At 33.0% G+C, this 26,215-nt stretch overlaps 1 protein-coding gene across 4 annotated transcripts in view; it reads right to left on the reverse strand.

Moving 5' to 3' along the window:
- Positions 1-26,215, reverse strand: part of LOC118188489 (oxysterol-binding protein-related protein 6-like) — a 259,141-nt gene that overhangs the window by 27,317 nt on the left and 205,609 nt on the right. For all 4 annotated transcript variants that reach the window (XM_085810016.1, XM_085810015.1, XM_085810014.1 and 1 more), the window contains 4 exons: positions 14,692-14,867; positions 3,753-3,827; positions 3,535-3,672; positions 734-797 (listed from right to left, as the gene is read on the reverse strand). In XM_085810016.1, the coding sequence (XP_085666142.1) occupies positions 734-797; positions 3,535-3,672; positions 3,753-3,827; positions 14,692-14,867 (453 nt within the window). The remainder of the gene's footprint in view (positions 1-733; positions 798-3,534; positions 3,673-3,752; positions 3,828-14,691; positions 14,868-26,215) is intronic.

The following is a 26,215-nucleotide window of genomic DNA, read 5'->3' on the forward strand; positions in this document are numbered from 1 at the left end:
AGAATTTTAAGATATTTATAAGCAATTTAGCCTCAAAGGTTAAAAAAAGGTCACTCAACAAAATAACACTTGACTGGTGCTGCAAATTTAAGGCATTTCACTTAAACCATTAGCCTTTTAGCTTCCCAATATTTGGAACACTACAATTGAAACCCTTAAATGCAATGTGCCTATCTATATTCATTCCACTCCTAAATTGCTCAGAGTTAAAGTACGAAGAGTCTTTAAGTCGTCTTAAATAAATAGATATTAAGATATTTGTGTTTAGTTATCATGAGAAATAAAGCAAAATTTGATCAGTAAAGAGAGCTTGCAATAATGTAAAGCTTAAAGGACTTCAAGACCTTTCCCCTAGTTTCATTAGATTCATGATAGAATAATATTTATAACTTGAGGAAGTTATTTTCTTTACAGCAAATACCGCAGATATACAAATGCCCAGAAAATTGTGCAATTAAGAGAACAGCTATGGTTGCAGCAGCGATGTCACTACCATTTATTACAGAGGTATTCAAACTTTATGGTAGTGTGACTCCATAAAAATGAAAGTGACCCTTCAAAAGCAATTTCACATGCAAAATTCTGCCACAGGTCATGAAATGTAAAAATGCATCATTTGGATTACAAAATCAGAATATTTGAATCCTTTATTTAAAACTTACAAAGATAAAATATGGTTTATGTAATCACATAGCTAAAATAAATAGAAAATATTTTTAAAGTTAATATTTACCTTGTTGAAATATAAAACTTTTTGATTCAGCATGACAAACAGAAACAGGCGGATGATGGCTGACCTGGGAAATAAATTAAAAAACTTATATGATTCAAATACAAATATTAAAAAAGACAGAAGAAAAGTACAACTTCCAGTCCAGACCAGTCCAGAAAACATTTTTAAACTCAAACTACATGTAAAGATACTTTAGCAAAAAATATTATGCATGGCTAAAAAATTAAGCTACAGCCACAAAATTTGGCATGCAAACCTCATTTAAAGACATATGAAAATGATTACGTCTCTCATTCAATGCACATGAAAAAAAGGTCACATCATGAAGCAATGAAAACAGCTGATGTTTTTTCTCATAAGAGTCCAATGGCTAAGTGGCTAGAGTGGCTGACTACTGTTAACTCATTTCAGATTTGCATCCTGGCAAATCGAATCGCTGCATGAGTATTTTTGTAGTTTTCCCCATGTATAATGTAAACATGAGCCAATATGAGAAACAATTCTGATTTACAGAAAGCCCACATCACAGACCTAAGGGAAGCCATTGGGAAAAGCTGATAACCAGTTATCAGGTTGTAGTGATATGGCAATTACTAGTTCAAAATACCGCAGATATACAAATGCCCAGAAAATTGTGCAATTAAGAGAACAGCTATGGTTGCAGCAGCGATGTCACTACCATTTATTACAGAGGTATTCAAACTTTATGGTAGTGTGACTCCATAAAAATGAAAGTGACCCTTCAAAAGCAATTTCACAACTCCAATCAAAACATCAATCTTTAATTATATACCATCAATTTAGAATTTTTATCTACCTTGTGATTCCCACTAGAAATTTTTGCGACACTACATGGGTCCCCCCTAAAAACCCTTTGAATACCATTGGTCTATTAAAATGCATTTGCTATCCTCCATGAAACCTAGTATAGTAGCAACAGGTATGATTCATTGAAAATTAGCAGAAATAATGGCAATTGTTAAAAGGGCTGGAAGTAACCTCCAAACATAGGAAGTAACTGAATTGGTATTGCTCTCAGGCATGTTGGGGAATAGAGTGCCTGACTGCAAGTTCTTTAGGGATAAACCCTACTTACTTCTCTGTCAGTGCTGTTAACCTCTGTCTACATATATGCAGGAGTAGCCAATGTTCTGATCCTTCATTTGTGTCAAGCTGCACCCAACCATCATATTTGGCATGGCAGTCTAGGTAATCTTGGATCTTAATCTTGGGTTCGTCAGTCTTCGTTTCTCTAGCAAGACAATATGATAACTTTCATAGACATCAATGGCACTCTGCTGCCAGAGTTGATGCAGGTGTACGAGGTGGAAGAATTTGGATGGGGGGCAAGATTTAAATTTTTTTTTTAATTTAGGCAGTCAGCAAGTTGCAGAATTTAGGAGAAGCAGCAATTGTACTGGGCAGCCATTTTAGACATTTTTTAGGCAGCCATTTGGCCATATCTGCTGTCAATTGTACAACCCATGCTGTCAAGTTGCCCAGGTGATGCTTAACAATAAGACAATGTTCAGCCACATACTGTATGATTTTTCCTAGTGACTTCTTCAAGGATTTAATACCCATCCATGGATATCTTGTTATCCTGACCGCCCATCAAAGAACACAACTGGGACATTCTGAGAAGGCAACAACAGCCTTTTTAGAATACTATCAATGTAGCTAACCAGTTGCAAAATTTGTTACAGACTTCAGTACTTAATGAATTTATACCACACTAAATATCAACTTCCATAGTTAGCTGGGAGGATTTAATGCATACCAAAACGTAATCTTGTGACTGTTTTTAAATAAAATGCTTTACCTTTCCTCCAGCATTTGCATATCCCCACAAACAATCGGTACATGCAAGCTTTGTGACTGCGACTCAATACTTTATGAGTTCGTATACTTTTGCAGTGGAATATACATATGTAGATATTCATTCATACATCAGCATGTGCATGGGATCTGTTAAGAATTTAGTAAAAGTTACAGCACCAAAATATAGAGAATAATAAATTGTAACAGAATAAATGTAGCACTAATTGTTATCCTGGGCAATAAGCAGAATAAAAGAATTATAAGATGCTTAAATTTCAATTGTCTTGATTTCAAATGGCTCATGAAACATTTAAGGATAGATAATCTAATTAATTATCTGCCTCACTAATTATAACCAAGATAATGCTATGACTATCAAGTAAGGACAGTTATGCTACTCTGAATAGTGACTATTAGTAAAATCATCATATAGTCTTCTTTTCATCAGTTTACTCCTCAGTTTTACTCATATATTAGCATCAACATTTGTATGCCACTTCTGCATGTAATAGTGGATGCTCACTCTTATTCTGCTCTCTGTATTAGACAGGAGAGCAGCTTGCAAGCTTCCAGATAAATAATAATCAAACTCCCTTACACAGCATCTCCCCAATGCTCTACTGCGAGGATATACAGATTAAAATTTCCATGCACTGTAGAATCAGACCAAATCCCTGGGTGCTAGAACTTATCTCTGAGACATACCATCACAAGAAGCTTATGAAAGTGATAAACAGACTGGTTGTCATGCTACCATCGGGATGATCTATGCCATTACCCTCCGAGACAGCATAGGCTGCCCTTTTGGATAGTGGGAACTGGGCTCATATATTTTATGTCCACAGAGCCAAGACTGTCAGAGTATATTAGGCTAGGGGTCAATGTATTAGTATAAGCTCTTTCTTATTAAATTTCTGCTTCTTGCTTTAATGCACAAAACAGTTAAAAGTAAACTAGAAGTTTTGTCTTCCATTAATTACCTGTTCTGCTATAAATTGAAAACCTTTATCTTCTCTGATACATTCAAATGTTTCTCCTAAAACAGGATTGAAAGGTTTATGGCCAGCCCGGTGATAGGATGAGCTGTATGCAGATACTGCAAATGCAGCTATATATACCTGAAATAAGTAAGAAAATAAGATACAAAATCCATGCAACAAAAACAGAGTATTTGACAGGAAATTTAAAAACAAATTACCATTCTTTCATATTTATCAGCAGTCTCTGCAGCTTTATCTAACAGCTCGCTATACTCTAGTTCTTCACATAAGCGCTGAAAATTACATCATTTTAGAATCGAGCAAATGCATATGCTTTCTAAAGTGTTCAAGTTTTACAATTACTACAATAAAATAGTACTGTACTCTGTTGCATTAAAGCACAGAGATAATTTATTAAAGCAAAGTTAAGAGATAATTGATTAAAGCAATAAATTATCTCTTAACAGGAAAAATATTCTGAATTATAATGAACTGTTGGCACACATAAAAACCTAGCAATATAAAAGAAAATTAAAAATTAAACAGAAGCATGAAGATGTTTTATAGCCTCTGGATCTAAACCATAGTTAAAAATTACTTATCTAATAAAAGTTAAAAATTATTATTTCAAAAGAGCTAATTAGAATAAAACATGACAGACTTAGAACTATTTTTATAAGACAGCTTGTGATTTCAAACCAAGTAGCTATAATAATATAAGGTACCCCATCAGTTCCAATGCTGTTAAGATGTAATATACCACAATATGGTCCCTTCCTATTGCAGACGAAAGAAATATCTCATATGTATCTGAATACGTTTCTTTACATCACTGAATGGCTTATGAAAATGCTAGTATTAACAAATGGATAACTTTCACGTTAAAAAACTATTGTTATCCTCCATCATTTATTACAATGAACAATGGAGGATGATTTTTTAGCTCCTTAAAAAACAAGTGGACAAATCTCGCCTCAAAATCATTGCTTTTATTTGTCATATATTCCAGTGTATGATAATAGATTCATAGAAATATACAGAAAATAAAAGCAGAAGCCTTGACAGCAGAGTTGTTGATTAATAACTGCAATCTGCACGAGACCTATCACAATATAAACAAACAAGTCTAAACATGTCTTTAGGGAAGTTCAACGCTGAGTGACAAATGCAGCATAGCTTCGGGAAGTCATCAAGAAACATTCTTTATTATTACTGAACTGCGAAAATTTGAACAATTTAGAAGCACAGAAAAAAGAACTCACAATAAACATGCCACAGGAAACCCTGATCATGAACTATGATGCTGTGCAAATTTAATCATTAATTCATTAAAAAAATAAACTATGTCTTACAATGGGGACCAAAAGAGTTCAGGTGAGATTAAACCCTCAGTTTATAAAATTGACACTGATTTGCTGTTAAGAAAAACTGAAATGCAGCACATTATACTTTACTAGACAAACATTTAACATGACATTTATCAAAATCACAAGACATACCAATTTGTGGAAAGCACCTATACAAAGAGAGAATACGACACTTTTATAAGTACAAAATGAATACACACATATATAGATAAGAATAATATAATCCAAAGACACGAATAATACAGATAAAAATATTGATAAAAATAAAATAAATATAATAAAAATCTAAAGATAAGAATAAATTTCAAACAATTAGAGATGAAAATAAATTAGCTTCACAGTTCCAACATGAGTCAAAAGTTACAATAACTGACATTATAAAACATATTTGCAGTCTTAAAGATGTAAAAAGAAATTGTCAGCTAGAAAAATATGGCTCTCTAATGCGAATAAATATTAAATAGTCACTGCAATTTGTATCTTAATAATACATCCTCTGGAATGCTTAACCCTAGAACGGTGGAAAGGGTCATTTTGACCCCTGAACGTTTTTGACCGTTGATTACTTTAGTTTTATTGGAAGAAATAGTTTGAAATATTTTTACTTTTCCTAAATAAATAACAAATATTTGTAAAAAAAAAATTCAGCATTCTAGGTTTGTTAATTTTTTAAATATTGGCATGTATTCCTAGAACAGCGGACATTTTGACCCCTTTACTTTTATCCCTCTTTCTGCTCGAGGCATTGTCAAGTAACCCATGAAAAACATTCGCTAATACAGATTTTTCGATTGCATTTATACTAACTCCCAGAAGGATAAAAACCTGGGTGGTCTCACTACTTTGTAATGTCTACATAAATTGTTGTCCCTTTGTTTGCAATTATCTATTCGTTTGAAGAAAATACTGCAAGGAAGGTAGATGCAGGGTTTTTCATGCTTACATTTCTTTTCAGAAATAGTTTATTTTATAGATGTATTTTCCCATTTGTTAGTTCAGCTTACTTACTGTAGGTAATAACAGTTAGGACAGATGTTTTCTTGGTAATCCCAAATCAATATTTCAGACCATACGAATTCTGCCGTTAAGTTCATTATCACCTTTCCTTTACGCCGTAAGAACCATATGCTAAAATATATTTCCTATTGTTTTCTGATAGTCTGATATTTTTCTACTTTTTTCAACTTTAACAAAATATGTCTAATAAAGCAGAATAGAGGTCTTATAGATGAAGAAATTAAAAAATTGTTGCAGGAGCTATCTGAAAATGAGTCTGACGGAGGTGAAATTGATCACTTTTTTGTAGAATCTGAAAATGAAATCCTATTAGTGTATCCGAGGACAGCGAAGTAAACAAAGAACTCAGCAGAAATAAACGAGCAAAAACGGATCAAGGTATTTGCAAAACTGTTTTTACAGCTCCTGATAACACTATATGGAATGGTCTGCGGCCGTGTTTTTGCTTATAATGTTCTAAAAGAAAAAGCAGGGCCAACATCTTTTGCAAAGAGTCGTGTTTATGAGGACAAAGTGTCTCGTGCTTTCAAGCTTTTTAATTGATGATGATATCTTGCTGCATATAAAGTACAGAATCTGAACCTCAGCGGCAACTTGGAAATAAACACTGGAAGTTATCTTTGGCTGAGTTAGATGCTTTTGTCGCTATATTGTACGTTCGAGGAGTAATAGGAGAAAAGGGCTTAGATTTATATTCCTTGTGGTCTGAAGCGTGGAGAATAGAATTTTGCAAAAAAACTGTATCAAGAGATAGATTCAAAGAAATAAAACGATTTTTAAGGTTTGATGGAAAGACAACAAGATCTACTCGGTCATAGACTAATAATTTGCTCTTGCATCAGACATGTGGAACAAATTTACTGAAAACTGCAGAACTTGTTACCGGCCAGGACAAAATATTACAGCTGATGAACAATTATTCCCATCTAAAGCTACACGTAGATTATACAATATATGCTTAATAAATCTGACATATTTGGAATAAAATTTTGTTTATCTGTCAACGTTGATACTAAATACCTCTTGAATGGATTTCCTTATCTAAGAAAAGATGAAACAGCAAATCCTCAATTACGTTTGTCTGAAAATGCTGTCATAAAATTAACAGAGCCACATCTAAACAAAGGGAGGAATATTACCACAGGATTTTACTAGCATTAAATTAGCAGAAATGCTAAAATCGAAAAATACAACTATGGTCGGCACAATGAAAAAGAACAGAAGAGAAATTCCTATATCTTTGAAAAATATGCACAGTAATCTTTATTCATCGACAATAGTAGAACAAGTTAATATCAGACTTACCATCTATCAGGACAAAAGAAACAAAAGCGTTTTACGACTGAGCTCATTACATTCTACTGTAAAAACTGAAAACAGTTTCAAGAAGTTGCCCGATTGAATAGCATTTTACAACGCAACAAAGCATGGTGTGGATATTCGTGATCAGATGTGCCGAAAATATTCAGTTAAATCGGCTTCTAGACGATGGCCTGTACATATCTTTTTCAATATTTTGGATCACACAGCTTTGAACACCTGGATAATTTATAAAAGTGTAACAGGAAACACAATTAACAGAAGAGATTTTCTACTGAAATTAGGAGAGGAGTTAAGAGTGGCACATATAGCTTCAAAACTCTGAAAGATCCTTCTTGAGTCTTCAGAAAAAAACACATAAAAAGAAAATGGATATAAAGAGAAAAAAGTGTTAAGTACAAAGATGCAATGGAAACAAATCTCAAGAATATTGTGCACCTCGTTCCAAAGTTGTGTGCGGAAAATGCACTGAAAAAATTGTTAAAAATTAGTTTTGTATCAACTGCATCAATTCTTAATACGTATGTGTAATTTGTAATATTTTACACACTAAATAGAATTGAAATGAAATGCTTTACATATTCCATTCAGCTACACATATAACTGAAAGATCGGAGAACATTTCTCATTTCTGAATTTAGAGAATGAATCATCCTCCGAGTAAGTACATGAAACAATATTATTATATGAATTGTGTTTTATTTTAGTTAACATTAGTTTTAATTTGTAAAACCATTTATTTGAAATCAGTTCTTAAATCAAATTAATGAGTTATTTGAGTAATTGTAGTATGATCCAATTGATTGCCATGTACTCGATACATTTACAATATTTTAAAAAGTCGATTAATTGTCATGTGATACTAAATATAAATTATGAAATACGTATAAAGTACATATTTGTGCCAATATATGGCATTTAAAATTGTTTTGCTGTTGTTATTTCAATACTTTCATCGAAGGGTTAAAAATGACCCCTTACCGCCGTTCCAGTAGGTAAGATTTTCCAGCCGTTCTAGTGTTAAGTATGTCATGAATCCCTTGCTTAAAATGAAATTTGAAGACAAAATAAAATATAACTAGATACAGTAATAACAGTAATAATATATATCCTAGTTTCAGCTAGTTGATACTATTTTTATGACAGCACCAGAAATTTTGAAATTGTTTGGTAAATGGTTGGTAAATTGTTTGGTTATGTAGAATGCTTGAAAAATTGTCAAGCAAATGATCTCATGAAAAAGGAAGTTCCCCCCCCATGAACACTGTGTGTGTGTGTGTGTGTGTGTGGGAAGACAGTTCTATATCTCCCACTCTAATGGGCAGATTGATGAAATTCAAATTGCATTTTTATGTCTCAAAAGCGCAACTTAAGATATATATTACATTTATATATAACACTGTTCTAATATAGGAATTTTGACACAAAATCGGACTTTTTTAAATGACATGCAATTTTTTCGGTATTTCGATTCTACGACTCAAATTATGCCTAAATATTAAATTTTGTAAAGTTTGGTGCAAAATTTATGGAGGAATTTAAAAATTTATCTTGTCACATTTTTTTTTTCAGTTTGCAACAAGAATAAATTCACTTGGCGAACTTCTTAATTTATTGATAGCAACCTATTTTCTTTTCTTTTTTTTTTTTTTTTTTCATTGCAAACAAGTGGAAAAAAGGTCATCATTCATTACTTAAAATAATTTTAAGAAAGTGCGTAAACCACATTTGGCGTTATTATCACTTATAACAAAACTGCCAAATTTCAAAACGTAAATTCATGTATATCGTAGGAAATTTTGAATAAAAAAACTACAATTTTTTACAGGTATACTTAGAAATAAAGATTATGGTAAAAATTTTATAGGTTATAATTCAAAATTTTTTTCAAAAAATTATGAAAGCTATTTAAAAATACAAAGTTTAAATCAAATCATAAAAACAGGTGAATTTTATTTGGAATGAACCTAAATTTTGAAATGTGAAAGGAAGAATCAAAAAGTTTATTTAAAAAAAGAGATATTAATAAATATATATAAAATTCAATTAACACGGAGGAGTGAAAATTTTGAGAGCTTTTTTTTTTTTTTTTAAATAAAAACTACTCATTGTTGCACTTTTGATACATGAAAAACGCAAGTTAAAATTTGTTAATGGGCCCAGTAGAACGGGAGATATAAAACTGTCCTTTTTTTTTCACAGTGCACATTAGGTACAAAATTTGTTCCAAGGAATGTACAGTCATCACAGTGACATGGAAACGGGATATATGAATTCCTCAATATGGGACATAAAATGGCAGAAAGAATAAAAAACAAGGTGAAAAATGTTAGAGTAGTAGTATAAATGCACAATTCTATTGCATAGATAAGTAAAGATGAAACAGAATCAAGTGGCAAGGACAAAAAGCTTAGGATCCAGAAAGAAATATGCAACTCGACCAAACTGCACTTTTTGCGATGTTAAATAAATGTTACTTATGGTACAGGAGTATGGAAGGAAATTTTAAAAAGTCTGTTATCACAGTATGCCAAAGAAATTGAATTGCAATCATCTAGCAAGCATTATGTTTCTGTAATATGACTGCTATTTTACACAAATAATACAGAACAAAATTATTGTGAAATCTAAAGTTCGTAAGTATAGAAAATATTTGACTAGGTAGTTTAATTTTATAGAAATACAGTGCCCATATTATACAAACCAAATTACTGATGCACACTATAACATATGCCTACTCATATATTTCTGATATACAAGAAACTTAAGATCCTCAGTTAGAATACAGATTGAACCATGTCAGTTTAATCAAAATCATAAAAACAACCTTGTATTTAGCGTAAGTATATTGAAACACTCAATCGATTTCGAGGGCAGATAAAGGTCTCTCTCCTCATCAGGAGAAAGAAATACATAGTAAGAAAAAAAATAAAGGGGAAAGAGTCTCAGAAACACGTGGTCCTTATCAGCACTGCACGTGGTTATAACCGGATTTTAATCAGAGTTACACTGGCCGCCTATTTTTACTGAGCCAGGCTATCTGATCAAACAAGAAAAATTAGCGAAGTTAAAAATAGGAAGCGAGGGGCAATTGCACCTTCTGCTTAAAATCTGAACTTCGAATGAAAGTTTCATTTTGAATAAAAGTAAATTAGCAATCCATGGCTATCACTTAGGTTGGATATTCATCACAATATCATTTGAAAGACCTTTCATTTTTAGCATTTTGAAATTGGATGCAGAAAGCATTAAAAAAATACAGATTTACTCCCCTCTTAAACTGAATGAAATAACATTATTAATCTACTTGCACAATTCTTTCATTTGATTCTGTGCAGAAATTCACTACAGTGCTCAATAAGAATTTACCCATACACAAACCAGTTGCCTTCATTGAAAGTTTTACAAATAATGTCACTTAATGTTACTATGGATGGAATATTTAATTCCTAACTTTCATCATTTTTCATATGATAACAAGAGACATATCTCGGAAAATTGCATTCATTAGTGCAGGTGGGAATTCAGTCCATTTTACTTAGTTTGTATACAATATGTGTTGCATAATGCTTTTACTACAACAGATTAATCAAATTAACTTGGAAAATGCATTTATTATATACTTATAATATTATATATTATTTATATAATTTATTACATAATTTCAATTTTTGTGTCTCTAGTTATTAATATACTTAAAAGAGTGTTTAAATTATCAGCACTCTAGCTTATTTGTTAAATGCATTTTATCCCGGATAATAACAAAATGCATTATCTTCTGCATGGCTATTGTAGAATTTACTTGCAACAGGAATGTAGCACAGATCAGGCTTTATAATAGTTAAAACTTACATTTTGCATTTCTCTCGTTAATACCAAATAGCTTCCTTGTGCCAAGCTTATGAATTTAAAGCACATTGAAAAGTTTGTAGACATTACACTTTTGGCCATTTTTTTCACAATGCTACGCACAGCATAAATTGCTTGTAATAACATAAGTTTATTATTTAAGGATAAACTAAAAATAAAGCTACTGTAAATACAGAATATCAAAAAATAGGCCCACACATTCAGAGAAACACATACAGAATAAAATATTTTGTGCTATATGTTGTCTTACTTAAATATATATATATTCAACAATCTCAATGTTTCCAAATAGTCAAAGATCTGATAATAGACTTCTGCAAATTTAAACTAAAGAATAGTAAATTTTTCCCCCCAAATTTTTTTTGTACATTACAATTCAAGCACCCGTCTTATGATCAGTTAAAAATTCCAAGCATATTTAAAAAATATCAACACTTGCTACCTGACCAACAACTTCAAATTAAGCCCTGTTTTAAATTTGAAAAGACCTTAGGTCAGCTTGTTATCAACCACGACAATATTAAAGAAGATAGCATATGTCATTGCCAACTTCCTATTTACAATAAATATGTAGATCCTTATCACCAACATATTGTTACTGGAGATCTCAATATCATTGAAGATATACAATTGCGAGACCTTATGCAACTTGGCACTAAATTTCGTTCTACTTTCAGTATTAATAAGCACTTTAGCCTTAAACAATTCAATAATGATCTTGATAAATTTATCATTTTAGCTAGTAATAGATCCAATTTACCTACTACTACTTTTCTTGAATGGAAAGCTACACCTATTAAAGAATTTCAGCTTATGCTTTTCAAGTTACCCAATTCAATTATTTACACAATAAAAAGCATCTAGAGATTCTTATTCAGAAACAGCAAGATAACTTTATCATCACAAAGATTGACAAAGCTAGCAACAATTTTAGTGTTATTTGAAAAAAAGTTTTATTTCGACCTTCTGATTAATGAATTGAATAACACTTGCACCTACCAAAAGATTACAACCAGCACTAAGATTCTTCTCAATAAATTTAATGCACTACATAAAAAACTTAATATCCTTCCCCGGAAACATAACAGATTGGCAAATCTAAATATGCGCTAACAAAATTTCATAAGACTCCGATCAAAGTTCATTGCCAGAAGTTATCTTAAAGAAATAGATTATCTCTTTGCACAAAAACTATGTCTAATACGTGACCTCATTAATAATTATGATTTTAAAGATCTACATTGCAACTGGATGATTTCAAGTAATGAACAGGTTCTAAATACTTTAAATACACTTAAAATAAAACATATCCAATGCTACGACTTTCAAAACCTCTATACTACTACCACTTGAAGAAATTCATAAAAGTTTACTTGCTCTTCCTGAAATATTTCCACAAATTACTACATTAATAAATACTGAAAAATGGCAACTTTTTCTTTCATGCATACTTCTCAATAATTTTATTCAATTTAACAACATCTTTAAACAAATACAGGGGATTTCAATGGGAAGTAATTTTTCGACTTCTGTCTGTGAATGATTCCTTTTTACAAAAGAATTAACTTTTATACGTTCACTCAGTAAGGAAGATCATAAATTTTACCAACACATCTTTCGATATATTGATGATGTAATAGCCTTCAACAACTCCAACAAGATATAAAATGCTAATATCTACCCTTTATGCCTAAACTTAATACCACAAATACCGTGCAACATAATATAGTCTACCTTGATTTGCATATTATAGATTACAATTTTTTAAAAGTCTATGACAAAAGAAGAGAATTCAACTTTTCAACACTTAAATTAACCAACTGGAATTCCAATATTTCTAAAAGAGTCATCCTCAACAGAATTTACTCACAGCTGCTTAGAATTAAAAGAATCTTCAATACAGCAAAACACCTTCAAGAAGAAGTACAATACTTCGTGCCAATTTTGAAAAATAACCTCATTCCTAAAAAAATAATTAAAAATACTTTTAAAAAAGCTGGCATTAGCCTTGCCAATTTTTAGATTTTTTGAGTTTTTATACTTAAAGCCCAATGGGACGGTATAAAGTGGATGGCTGATTCTGAAGATCTAATGTATAAATGTACAGATAATTCTTGTCACAACGTCTTTTTTTCTCTTAAAATTTTGGCACAATACTTTTAATACTATTTTTAAATAGATTTTAAAAATACTTTGATGGCAAATTCTATTCTGTTATTAACTTACGGGTGATTTTCGTTTCTTACAGCTTGAAAGCCCTTGAAGAATTACAACTTTAATTAACAAATTACTATTTTTTCATTATTTCTCTTACTTTAGAGGCCATTTTAGGTATTTTTTTGCTGAATTAGCCATTTTCCTCAAACTACTATGACAAGACGCCATTTTGAACTTTTTCCACATTTTTCAATGCCTTTCACCCCCTTTTGCTATGAGTCAGGTTGCCGCCAACGAACAGTCACTTGGCATTGGCTATTGCCCAGTGACATTGTATTTCCCCCTTTCTACGTCATCCGACAAGTTGGAGGGCAATGGAAGCGCTAGAGGGTTTGCAAGCCCTTTTCAAGTTTCCTCGTCACCAAAGAAGACAGCTTTGTTCCAGGTCTGATTTTTATAAATTTTTCTCTAAAAGTTTTTCTAGGTCTTGGCAAGACCCATGCTGCTTGTCATCTTATTTATTATTTTTTCCTTCTTGATTTAAATATAATTAAGGGTTCCTTTGCAAAGTTTTAATTCTTTAAGCTCGCAGGTCCAACCTATAAGTTCTTGTATATTTTGATTGATAGCATACCGCTATTTATTTATTTATTTTTTCTGTATTTCGGAATTACCTTTCCAATTTGTACACCTTAAAGTATCAATATATGCGAATGCGTCGGGAAATTGGAACAGAGAATTGAGACTAAAGTTTTTTGACATAGTTTATTTTATTCATTAAAAATTTATTGTCTGTTTTGGCGAAACACGTAATGAAGGTAGCTGGGTTTGAAATTCATTTAAAAAAATTTCCCTTGAAAAGCCAAAATGAACTTCGAATTGGGCTAATTAACCATTTACCGCTTCTTAATTTTAATACATTTTACCTTGCTTAATTGATTAGTATTTTAACCGTGTTCTATAATCTACTTTTTTCGTTTAGCATATAGAATACTATCTTTATTTTACCTTGATCAATTGATTTGTTTTTAACTGTGTTAAAAATTACCTAATTTGTTTAGCATATAGCTTTTTTATTAATTTAACTTGTAAATATTCAAATATTTTTACTCCTCTTTCACACATTTCATAGGAACCAAATATGCTTATGTTGGAGTTTTCATGGAGCCACAGTTTTTGGTCACTTTTTGGCGTGCGTACTAAAATTTATCTTCTAATTTTCTTAATTTTGCAGCACAATGTGCAAAATTTTAACCAAAATTGGTCTTTTTTCATTTGTTCTTACAACCTTACTTATAATTATATATATATATATACTTTTTTAATCTCATAACTTAAACACTGAATTCTTGTCTAGTATAAACCATAAACAAAATTTCAGAGAACATTAATACATTTTTTAAAAACCTAAAATATTATTGAATACCTGCAATACACAGAGTGGTTCATTTAATGTAACAGGCATGCTGACTTTACATAAATCTTTTCCAATGTTTTTGAAAAGAAGATTACAGAGACTAAAATCCCCAGTATCTGGCTTGGGAGCTGGCAACTTTGAACGCCTTCCTGTATTGCAAGTTGGCGTAGGAGGCACTTCAGTAACTAATAAATATGTGACAAATATTATGCAATAGTACCAGATAATAAAAGATTGAATTTTTTTGTAAATGCAATGAAATAATTTTACAAATGAGGGAAAAAACAGTCTGATTTACGCAAATGACAGTAAAGAAGATAGTAAGAATGCAGATAATGTTAAAAACATTAAACTCAAATGTGTGTTTAAATCAAAATCTAACATTTTAAAAAAAGCTGAAATTAATTTCAGTTTAATATTAGTATGCAGCATATAATAAGAAAACAACTTATTTGCTGTATGTAGTAAACCATCCCCTATATGTTGAGGAAAACCATTTATTTTAACACAAATATTTATTAATATCAGGAAAATTTGGTATTTATGAGAAATGAATGATAGTGAAAAATTTCAGCTGCTTACACATATTCTGGAACATACAGTTTGGTTTAAATTACATATGGTGTTAATTTAAAACTGGGCTACATGGCTATGCATAGCTGCATTAAAATACAACTGGTTATTAGATATTTAAAAAACTTTAAAAAAATGAAGAATCATAACAATGTAAGAAGGGGAGAATCAAATTTCTTTAAACGATTTTAAATTATTTTACAATTATGTTAAATAATTTTATTTTGGGTTTATTCTCAGAGATAATTAAGTTATATGAATTATTTTAAATTTACCATTTAAGCATTTGTTTTTAATTAAATTTTGTATTTATCAGTTCACATTTATTATAATAAAAAAGAATGGACTATATTTACCCTGCTTTTAAACATTCTATAGTTATTAAACATATGCAAAATATGGCACATACATGAATTATTATCCTTAAACATAAAGCATCCAAATTTATTATTAAATTGGAATAAAAGCAAGCAACCTCTATAATATAATAATTGCAACCGTGTAAAAGAGGTTTAATATATCAAAACAAATCCAATTAAAGAAAGAATTCATAGTAGAACAAACACAAAAAATTAAAATGCAAAAGGGAAAACATACAAAATTATATAAATAAAAATTAAACTCCTTTCAGTGAATTATGTAATTTTATTTTGGGTTTATCCTCAAAGAGATAAGTTATTCGGATTATTTTAAATTTACCATTTAAGCATTTGTTTTAAATAAAATTTTGTATTAATCAGTTCACATACATATTATAAAAAAAAAGAATGGACTATATTTGCCCTGCTTTAAAATATTCTATAATTATTAAACATATGCAAAATATGGCACATACATGAATTATTATCCTTAAACATAAAGCATCCAAATGTATTATTAAATTGAAATAAAAGCAAGCAACCTCTATAATATAATAATTGAAACCGTGTAAAAGAGGTTTAATATGATATCAAAACAAATCCAATTAAAGAAAGAATTCATAGTAGAACAAACTCAAAAAAAAATAAAAATGTGAAAGGAAAAATACACAAAATTATACAAATAAAAATTAAACACCTTTCTTTGAAACACCAATTCAGAACTCATCAGGGGAAAATGAATTAAATCTTCATAAAAGTTGATTAATATGTTTTGTTCTTGTGGTGTATTTGGGATGAAAAACCATAAAAAGATTTCATCAAATTTTTATTAAAGACTTTAAAATTCATATAAAACCGAAAATTTGAATCTCAAATGTACCAGAATTTTCCCTACACATTTTCAAAACACTTGAAAAAAAAAAAAAAAAAAAAAGAATAAAACATAACATTGTGCCAAAATGACAATAAAAAAAAAACCATAGAACTTTACATTATGTACACTGAAATTAAAAAAACAAATTGGTTTAAAATATATTGGTCTATACTAATCCGAAATTCAAAAGCAAGTATAAATAAAGGGCAAAACTAATAGTCATTTAAACAAAACTAAAAAATTCGGAGATCCCCGATTATGCTAAACTAAATTTTTAATTTCCAAAATTGTTTTGATTTTTAAACAAAAAATATATGCAAGCTGTTCAGAATAGCAAGTTAAGAATTTTATGTAGTTGCTTTTTGATTTTGTTTGAACATATATCTTCCAACTCATACAACATGGACATATACACATTTCCCCCCTAAATATAGATGACATTTTTCTTTCAATAAACTGCCTCTGAATGCTTATTTCTGATGAAACAATCAAAACTAATTAGTTATGCTAATTACTTCTTTGGTAAACTTCAGGAAGCCAACAAAAATTAACTGGACAATTTTTAATAATCATCATTGTCTTTTCATAATGTAAGGTGTGTACACTTCTGGCCATTAAAATTGCAGCACCAGGAAAGAATGATCTGACGAATGTCAAAATCGCATGAAAGGGAGAAGAGATTGGAATATGCAAATGAGATTTTAGGGTATTTAGATGACACAGGAGGGAGAAACGACATCTGAAGCATTGCATAAATGAAAAATTGTGTAGTGGATTCCTCATTTGGAGAAAGCTTTGTAAGGTTGGAGTTTTCTCATATCATATTATGCCTTGAATAATAAGAAAAAATGTTTACCCGCAAATGTTGGAATTCGACAGAGGCAGGATCGTTGCCTATCGAGAGTGTGGATTATCGTTTCCCGATATCGCCTGTCATACAGGTTGACATCCAACCACTGTCATCTGAATATGGAATCAATGGGTTGCTAAGGGTCATACTGAACGGCATGTTGGATCTCAATGCCCTACCATGACTAATGCCCAAGAGGACAAGCTTATGGTGAGGTCAGCTCTTCAAAACCGTACAACCACAGCACGGACCAGTAGTCAGGAAATGGGCATGTTTCCAGCATGGCCAGTATACACTCGTGTGGTGCGTTGATGTTTGCAGCAGCGTGGACTATCAGCACAGTGAACATTATCCACTTGCCCAGTATCCGTTTGTACGGTGCATTGACGTTTGCACTAGCATGGACTATCAGCATGGCGATCATTACTTCATCTTCCCTTGACAATGCAGCATAGAAAGAGACTGCAACTCTGGTGCACAGAATGTCAAAGATGGATACAGGAGTGGCACAATGTCGTCTTTTCAGATGAGTCCTGATTCTGCATGCGGTACTCGTATGGTCGTATACATATGATCTTCATGCTTTATGTTCAAGTATAATACACTCTGCTTGTTGAAGTTCATCACAGTCTTAATAATTAAATATACTAGCTTTTAGACTTCTTAGAATTATTGAAAAATTTTAGAATCCATGCAGAGATTCGTAGAATTTTTGCATAACATGAATAACGATCGTAGAACATCTTTTCATTATCTTCCATATTTGAGGTTGTAATTATCTACTTTTAGGCCATTCTTCTTGTGGTTTCAGTAACCAGTCAGAACCCAATCACCACTGCGATTTTCCAAGAGATTGTGGTCCACACCATCTAAATGGTCAATCTGCAGGGTTCTGGACTTTCAGAACATGTCTACATGAATTGAACAATAATAAACATCTTATTTCTTTTACTCAGTTAAATAAGATTCTTCACAAATTCAATAATCTTGCACCAATATTACAAGGCAAAAGTTTTAACCTGGGTATAGACAGACTCTTTAAAGGTGCTACTTTTGATCTTGCTTTAACTAGTTGACAGGTTACTCAGTTTTGGATTAGGTAATTATGACAAAGCACATTAAAGCTTATCAGGTTCAATGTTCCATCTTACCTTCTTCGGGAACATGCAAGGACCTGACTCGGAACAGAGAGCTTACTAAAGCTATGTTCAAAACTGTGGGAAGTAGACAGGATACACAAGAAGGGTATACAAAACCCTTTATTTTTCTCTATTTACAATAACTTCCGTACTTCGGAATACACAGACCCGCTACTTGGGGTCTAACATAAAAATATAAAAATAGAACTAAACTCTAATTTAACTTTAAAATAATAAACGTGGAAGATTGGCCTTATATTAACAGGAAGCCGTATGTAGTACAGAGAACTGTGAACACTACAATACGTTTAAAGTTATCAAGAGGATTAAACCTCTGGCCTGAAAGGCAACCAGCAACTGAGTAAACTTCTAAGGTAAGCGGCCTGCTTCGACTAACTGCTTCCTCTTTCTCGCTTGGCAAAAAGCCACAACTTAAATACTTGGCGTTCGCCAGACAAACTTTGCATAAATACTTTAACGCTTATAATTCTGGCTGGAAGTAGAAAATAAGAAGTGATAGTAAAGATTTAAAATAAAATAAACGTTAGTAAAACTTAAGATCCTTACATACTTCCCGCCAGAGTTAATTAGTTTGAAACTGAGGTCTAAAATGACCTTGTTGAAAACTTTTAGCTCTAGAATCTAACGCGAGGCCAATCTTTTACAAACATTTTTCGCTAGAAACTAGAAATTTAAAAGAAAGAAATTTGTTTTTACAATAGCAGCTCCCAGGACACACAATTTTTTTCATCTGTACTGCATCTAAACAGGAGCTTTTATTCAAATCTGGTTCCTTCCAGAGATCTGGAAGGAAAACTAGTTTAATGAAATGTTACAAAATGAAATGGCAAGTAACATGTATAATTATATTTCTCTTAACATTCTTATTTCATTCATGACTATTTTATTTATCTCTCCCCGTGCTCTCTGACATGTGTTGTAAAAGAACACCAAACACGAATGTGTTTCTGTCTACGTGTTCAACACTTAATCCTACAATCAAAACACTAACGTGTTAAAATTCAACATACCAAGACCTCGTAACACACCCTAATTTCAACTCTAAACCCTGAGGTACTATTCTGAAAGTGGCTAACTCTGAAGTGTAACGTCAGAGAGCCTAACTACATCATTCAACCTTTAACACATATTCACCATGATTTAGTCTTTTTACAGTCACACGAATAAAAAAATTTTAACATTACTTTCACTTTTACCATATCACGGTATTTCTTAACATTTAAAATAACAGTTCACATTGTATATAAGAACATATTAACATGCCGTTAATTTTATACATTTGAAAACATACATTAGTAGTACATTGTTAACTTCTATTCTTTTCAAAGCAAGTGCCAATTCTTTCTACATTGAAATAATACATTTCAAAAAGTCTTTCAGACTAAAACTTTTTCTTGCCAGAATGTTTTAAATAATATTTATACAATAACTTTTTACAATATTTAAGTCTTTACACAATGCTATTATACATCAACTTTAGTTTTACGCGCGAGTAATTGAAAAACATAATACCAAAATCGGTAACAACTCATTTCTCGCCCTTTTGGCGATAAAGGTAGACCTCGCATGAGGTAAAACTTCTTGAAATTTGCCACTTGCAGTAAGAATGAAAGATTAACTTAAGTTTCCAAAGTAACATAAAATTTTACTTATCTTTGTGATATTCGGACATTCTTTTCTGGGCCCAAACCTTAAAGGTAGTGCAGATAGTTGTTTGATTTATCCTCCTTCTTGTACGGGCTCACCCTTCATTGCCTTCCTCTAGATGCTTTCTTTTTTTTCCAGCTCAGTAAACCTTGAATACCTTCTTTTTCGCCTCTGCCTGTGGTCTTGGCCGTTTGATGGCAGCTGGTCTTGGCGGAACCGGGAAACTTCTTTCGTGTTCCTGCTTGGACCTCGTTGCTGGCCGTTCAAATTTTCCTTGTAACTTTTCCTCCGCCGCTGATGGCCCTTCCGCAGTTCGGCGACATTTGCTGCGGAGAGTCCTGTCGGATGAGTAGATCTTCCGTTTTAGAGCCGGGTTATAGTTGCCGTCATTTCTCCTGGCTCTCTTTGCATACGTCGTCCTTCTCCCTTCTTCATTCTGGGGGTGTTCGTTAGCTCTCTTTTCTGGACGGTGGAACGGCTTCTTTTTCTTGCCACCTTCAATTTTTCCGCGGGGAAACTTTTTTTTCACTTGCTCCTGCCTCTTAATGGCTTGCCCTTGTACTTGTCGTTTTTCCACCTCTGGAGCTTGTGCCTGCGGTGTCTGCCGTGCCGGATCCTGCAAAATATCTTTAAAAATTTTCATTTTATTACGATCATAGTAGGGTTTGATTTGATCAATGTTTGCGGACCAGGTTTCACCATTTCTAGCTTTTAACACTACTACAGCGTGAGTTATTTTCTCTATAACATATGGTCCTTCATATCGTGGAAAAAAATTGGCAGTTTTATCTTCTGGTGCTGAAGAAAGTGAATGCTTAATTTTTAAAACTTCATCCCCTACTTTATAAGTTACTCCCCGTCATTTCAAGTCATAATAGAGTTTCTGTTTTCTCTGTGCTACTTCAGTATTCTTCTTTGCTTCCTTAATTAGTTTTTCTATATCACCCATTTTAAATTCTGGGGCTCTTTGTTGCACATAAAATAATTTATCTAACGGCGTTATAATCTTTCTGCCTAAAATTAACTCAGCAGGAGTTTTGCCCATTGTATCATGTTTGCGGTCCTAAGGGCGAAAGCAAATTCATTGACAAAGTTATCCCAGCTTTTATGAAAATTTTTAACATAACTACAGATAATTTTCACTATATTTCTGTTGACCCGTTCCGCTATATTTGATTGCGGCCGATACGGGACCATTTTTAAATGACGTATGCCCAGTTTTTGGCACATGTCTTCAAATATATTACTTACAAATTGAGGACCATTATCCGATATAACTTTTAGGGGTGCCCCGTATTTTAAAATATATTTATTTAAAATAGAATCAGTAACTAATTTCGCGGAGGCTCATTTTAAGGGAACAATTTCGGTCCATTTACTAAAATAATCAACCATAACAAGGAGATAGCGACTTTTATTTAACTGACTTTTTAGGAAAGGGCCCAATAAATTGATGCCAATTATTTCATTTGGAAATTCGGATTTAATACTATTTAGAAACCCGGCCGGGCGGAAATTAATATAATTAACTGCTTGACATGTTGGGCAGGACTGGACATACGCCCTTGTTAACTTTTGCAGTTCAGGAAAATAGACTGCCTCGCGTACGCGTTGGATAGTTTTTTGAATACCAGCATGAGAAGCTAAAGGGCTGTCATGGAGCTCCTGCAGGATATTTAATCTAAGACTAGCTGGGATAACAGGTCGAAATTCGTTGTTGGAATTCGTAGTTTTTGTATAGAATAATAGACCATCTATTAGTTCGTAATGGGCCGCCCTATTTCTTATCGCCACAATATCTTGGTGGCTAAAATTTTCAGGATCCTTTAAATACTCATAAATGCTTCCAAACTCAGGATCCTTACCCAGTTCGGTTATTACAGTTTCTCAGGAATTTATCGTACATGCTGTGAGCATTGCCACCTTTACAGTATTACCTTGTTCATCTATTTTAATTCTTGATAGGGCATCTGCTACGATATTTTCCTTTCCGGGGGTATGCTTGATTACCAGATTATATTCTTGTAGCTTGAGTGCCCATCTTATTAACCTTGGGGATAAGTTTTTCCCTGAGTACAATTTGTTACCGCCGCATGATCATAGTACACTGTTATTGGCGCCTTTCCAAAATAGACTCGGAACTTTAGCACTGCTAACAGAACTGCAAGTGCCTCTCTCTCGGTCGCGGAATACTTTCTTTGTGTTTGCTTTAAAGTTCGGCTAAAAAATGCCACGGGCTGCTGATTTTGCGAAAGTACCGCTCCTACCGCATAATCCGAAGCATCCGCTGAAATTTCTAAATTCTCATCCTTTTCAGAAAATTTCAACACAGGGGCTTGCGTTAATGCTTGTTTTAATTTTTCGAAAGCACTATTGGCTTAGGCCGTCCACAAGAATCTTGCCTTTTTCCTTTTTAATTTTAACAATGGCTCAGCGATAGCTGCAAAATCTTTTATAAAGGACCTATAATATGAACAAAGTCCTAGAAAAGAAGAGAGCTTCTTTGCCGTGTTTGGAGTCGGATACTTTTGTACAGCGATTATTTTTGATTCGTCTGTCTCTATTCCTTTCTGAGATATTTTGTAACCTAAATATTTTAATTCAGGGGCTGCAAATTTGCACTTTTAGACCGGCCTCATTTAATAAAGAAAACACCTGTCTTAAATCCTGTACATGTTGGTCGAGATTATCACTAGTAATAATGATATCATCTAAATAGATAAATGTGGACTTTCCAAGAACAGGTCTTAACACAATGTCCATACATCGCTGAAATGTTGCCGGAGCCCCTGAAAGGCCAAACGGCATACGCAAAAATGCATAAGTGCCAGACTTGGTTATAAAAGCAGTCTTAGGCACGTCCTCAGGCCTAACCCGTATTTGAAAATAACCAGTCGTCAAGTCTAAAGTCATCATATATTTGGTGGATGTTATGTTCCTTAGAATCTCCTCAATAATAGGTAACGGATATACCGGATATTTAGTTATGGAGTTTAATTTACGGTAATCAATTGCGAATCTCCACCTTTTTGGATGCGTCAAAGGATAGTCATTATTTTTCTTACATAAAACCACCGGGCTAGCATAACTACTTGAGATGGGCGTTATGATCTTTTTACTCGGGTTTCCTTGCCCACTGATTCGCTTTGCTTCCGTAGCCATGTGCTTGAGTTTGCTGTAGTCTTGGCGCACCAAATTGGTTTCGCTGTTGATATTGCCGTCTTCTTTCAATGTCCACCGTTCTTCTACTTTCAAACTGGATTGCTAGCTCAAATAACTTTTCCAGTGTAGTCGGATTTCTTAATTCAATAAAGTCTTGCACTTGGGGCAGTAACCTCGGCAAAATCACTTGAATTATCTCAGGATCCGGACGGTTTCCATACAAGAGTTTGAAAACGTGAACTTTTCTTAAAATAAAGCTTGAGAGGTTTTTGATTCTTTGTTGATATATACTAAAAAGTTCTGTTTCTAATTTCGCACGATCCCTTACAACAGGGAACGCTTTTACTAGGGCAGTCTTGAAATTCTCGTAAGTATAGGTGGGACATCCTGCTCGACCCAAGAGACTTCTGCCTATACATTTGAACCAGTTAAGCGCTTGGGCCCTCAAAGCGCTGGTAGCTAAGGTAAATTTTTGAAATTCGTGCACGGGGTAGAGCATGAAGTGGTCATCCAATTTTTCCAAAAAACTGGTTACCGGCGAGTTTCCATTAAATGTTGCTTCTGGTTTCATCGAAGCGCGCATGGTCTGGACAATGTAACCAAATCCTTCCAGGGCGGCAGCTGGCATTTCTGGATTCTGAGCTGCTTCTGCAGGCAGCACAGGTTCTTCTTGAAACTCGGCCATGGTTATTCTTCTTCGTTGGGCGCCACTATCAGGTTCAATGTTCTGTCTTACCTTCTTCGGGAACATGCAAGGACCTGACTCGGAACAGAGAGCTTACTAAAGCTATGTTCAAAACTGTGGGAAGTAGACAGGATACACAAGAAGGGTATACAAAACCCTTTATTTTTCTCTATTTACAATAACTTCTGTACTTCGGAATACACAGACCCGCTACTTGGGGTCTAAAGTAAAAATATAAAAATAGAACTAAACTCTAATTTAACTTTAAAATAATAAACGTGGAAGATTGGCCTTATATTAACAGGAAGCCGTATGTAGTACAGAGAACTGTGAACACTACAATACGTTTAAAGTTATCAAGAGGATTAAACCTCTGGCCTGAAAGGCAACCAGCAACTGAGTAAACTTCTAAGGTAAGCGGCCTGCTTCGACTAACTGCTTCCTCTCTCTCGCTTGGCAAAAAGCCACAACTTAAATACTTGGCGTTCGCCAGACAAACTTTGCTTAAATACTTTAACGCTTATAATTCTGGCCGGAAGTAGAAAATAAGAAGTGATAGTAAAGATTTAAAATAAAATAAACGTTAGTAAAACTTAAGATCCTTACAAGCTATCTGCCCAAGGGGATTGATGCCTTCATGCAGAACTTTCTTAGGGAAAATGGCTCCTATACATTTTACACATGGGAAAAACCACGAAAATATCCATGCAGTGAGCTAGTTTGCCTGGAATTAAACCCAGATTGGAACAATCAGTTTTCAGTGATTTTACTGCTTGGCGACTGGTGGGTGACAAGTTAGTGTGTCCACTTTCTCTGCTCAAAGGAAAATACATGCAAAGTTAAAATCGAGTCATTCATTTCCATTTCGAATAGCCTACGAGGAATATTTTCTGTTTTTAATTTATGTAACTTATTTTTTCAGCTCTGAAACTTTCAAACTATATTTTCATGTAGTTTAGCATCCCATGATGCTTTTATATTCCAACATGACACGCGAATGCAATCTGGTCAACAAGGCCGATATACCGCTGACAGGATTTTTTGCTTGGTAAATGTCTTATCTTCATTACCCGTAGCAAGCAATTTACATGACAGGGTTTCATTTTTGGTATTCCAAGTAAGACCTAACACCGGCACATCAAAATCTTTTACAACAGATGAGTCATCCTTCCACTGTTCATGTATTTTAGGAATATGATTGTCTTTCCAACCACATAAAATCAAAATGAGCTGCACTCACTTTCTTCTTAGACTCAGTTCTGAAGTACTCTACTTCACTAAGTGATGATACACTAGTAACAAAACTGTGTACATGTACGGAATCTTTCAGTTTCTGACCAAAAGGTTTTAAAGGTGTTTTTGACATGATCTAAAAATTGGTTTAAAACAACAGCAAGAAGAAAGGAATGTAATTAATGCCAAAAACTACTATGCAGCGTCTACGCATAACTACATTATCAGGATTACCTTCTTTCAATTAGAAGAAACTTAAATAATTTCTATCATGTTCAGGTAAAGCTATCTGTAAAAATGTTTTGCAGATATCAGCAACAAATTCAAATTTGCCTCCATCTAAATCAATTGAGAATGACGGTATGATCTCGATTAAATTCGGCCCCTCTTCTAAGCTTTCATTCAATGATACACTATTTCTAATTTTTGCAGACCCACTGAAAACTAGCTGTACTTTAGTTGTTCAGTTTTCTCTGAAAATTGTTTTATGCGGCGTATAATGCCGACACAACATTTCTACATCAGTTTCAACTTGATTAGGATCAATGTGTTCTATAATACCTTCCTTTTTCCATTCATAAAATACATTTTGATAATCTTTCAATTCATTTACAGCATTAAGGGACTTCAAAGTGTTTCTAAGTTTTTGGTAGGCTAAATCTCTGTTACCAGATAAAGGTGGATGATCCTCCAGCCATGGTAAACAAATTCCATACCTTCCAGAATCATCTTTGCTTACTGTATCTTAAACTGTTTCAATATAATTTCTTGAGTTTTTACTTTCGTGCTTTCGTCACTCACACCTTTCATCTCTAATGTATCAAAATTCCACAGATTTCACAGACTTGATACGCATTATTTATGTGAACAGATAACTCTAACATCGAGCTATTATTCTTTAACTTTGCTTATTAGTTTTCCTCATTACTGTTCCAACCCAAACATGTGTAAATGGATATCAGCCCTTTAGAAAGTTTTTGTATACACCAA

This window comes from Stegodyphus dumicola, chromosome X2 (assembly GCF_044657685.1).
Source record: "Stegodyphus dumicola isolate Sdum_Otavi_A_Nest chromosome X2, ASM4465768v1".
Lineage (NCBI taxonomy): Eukaryota > Metazoa > Arthropoda > Arachnida > Araneae > Eresidae > Stegodyphus > Stegodyphus dumicola.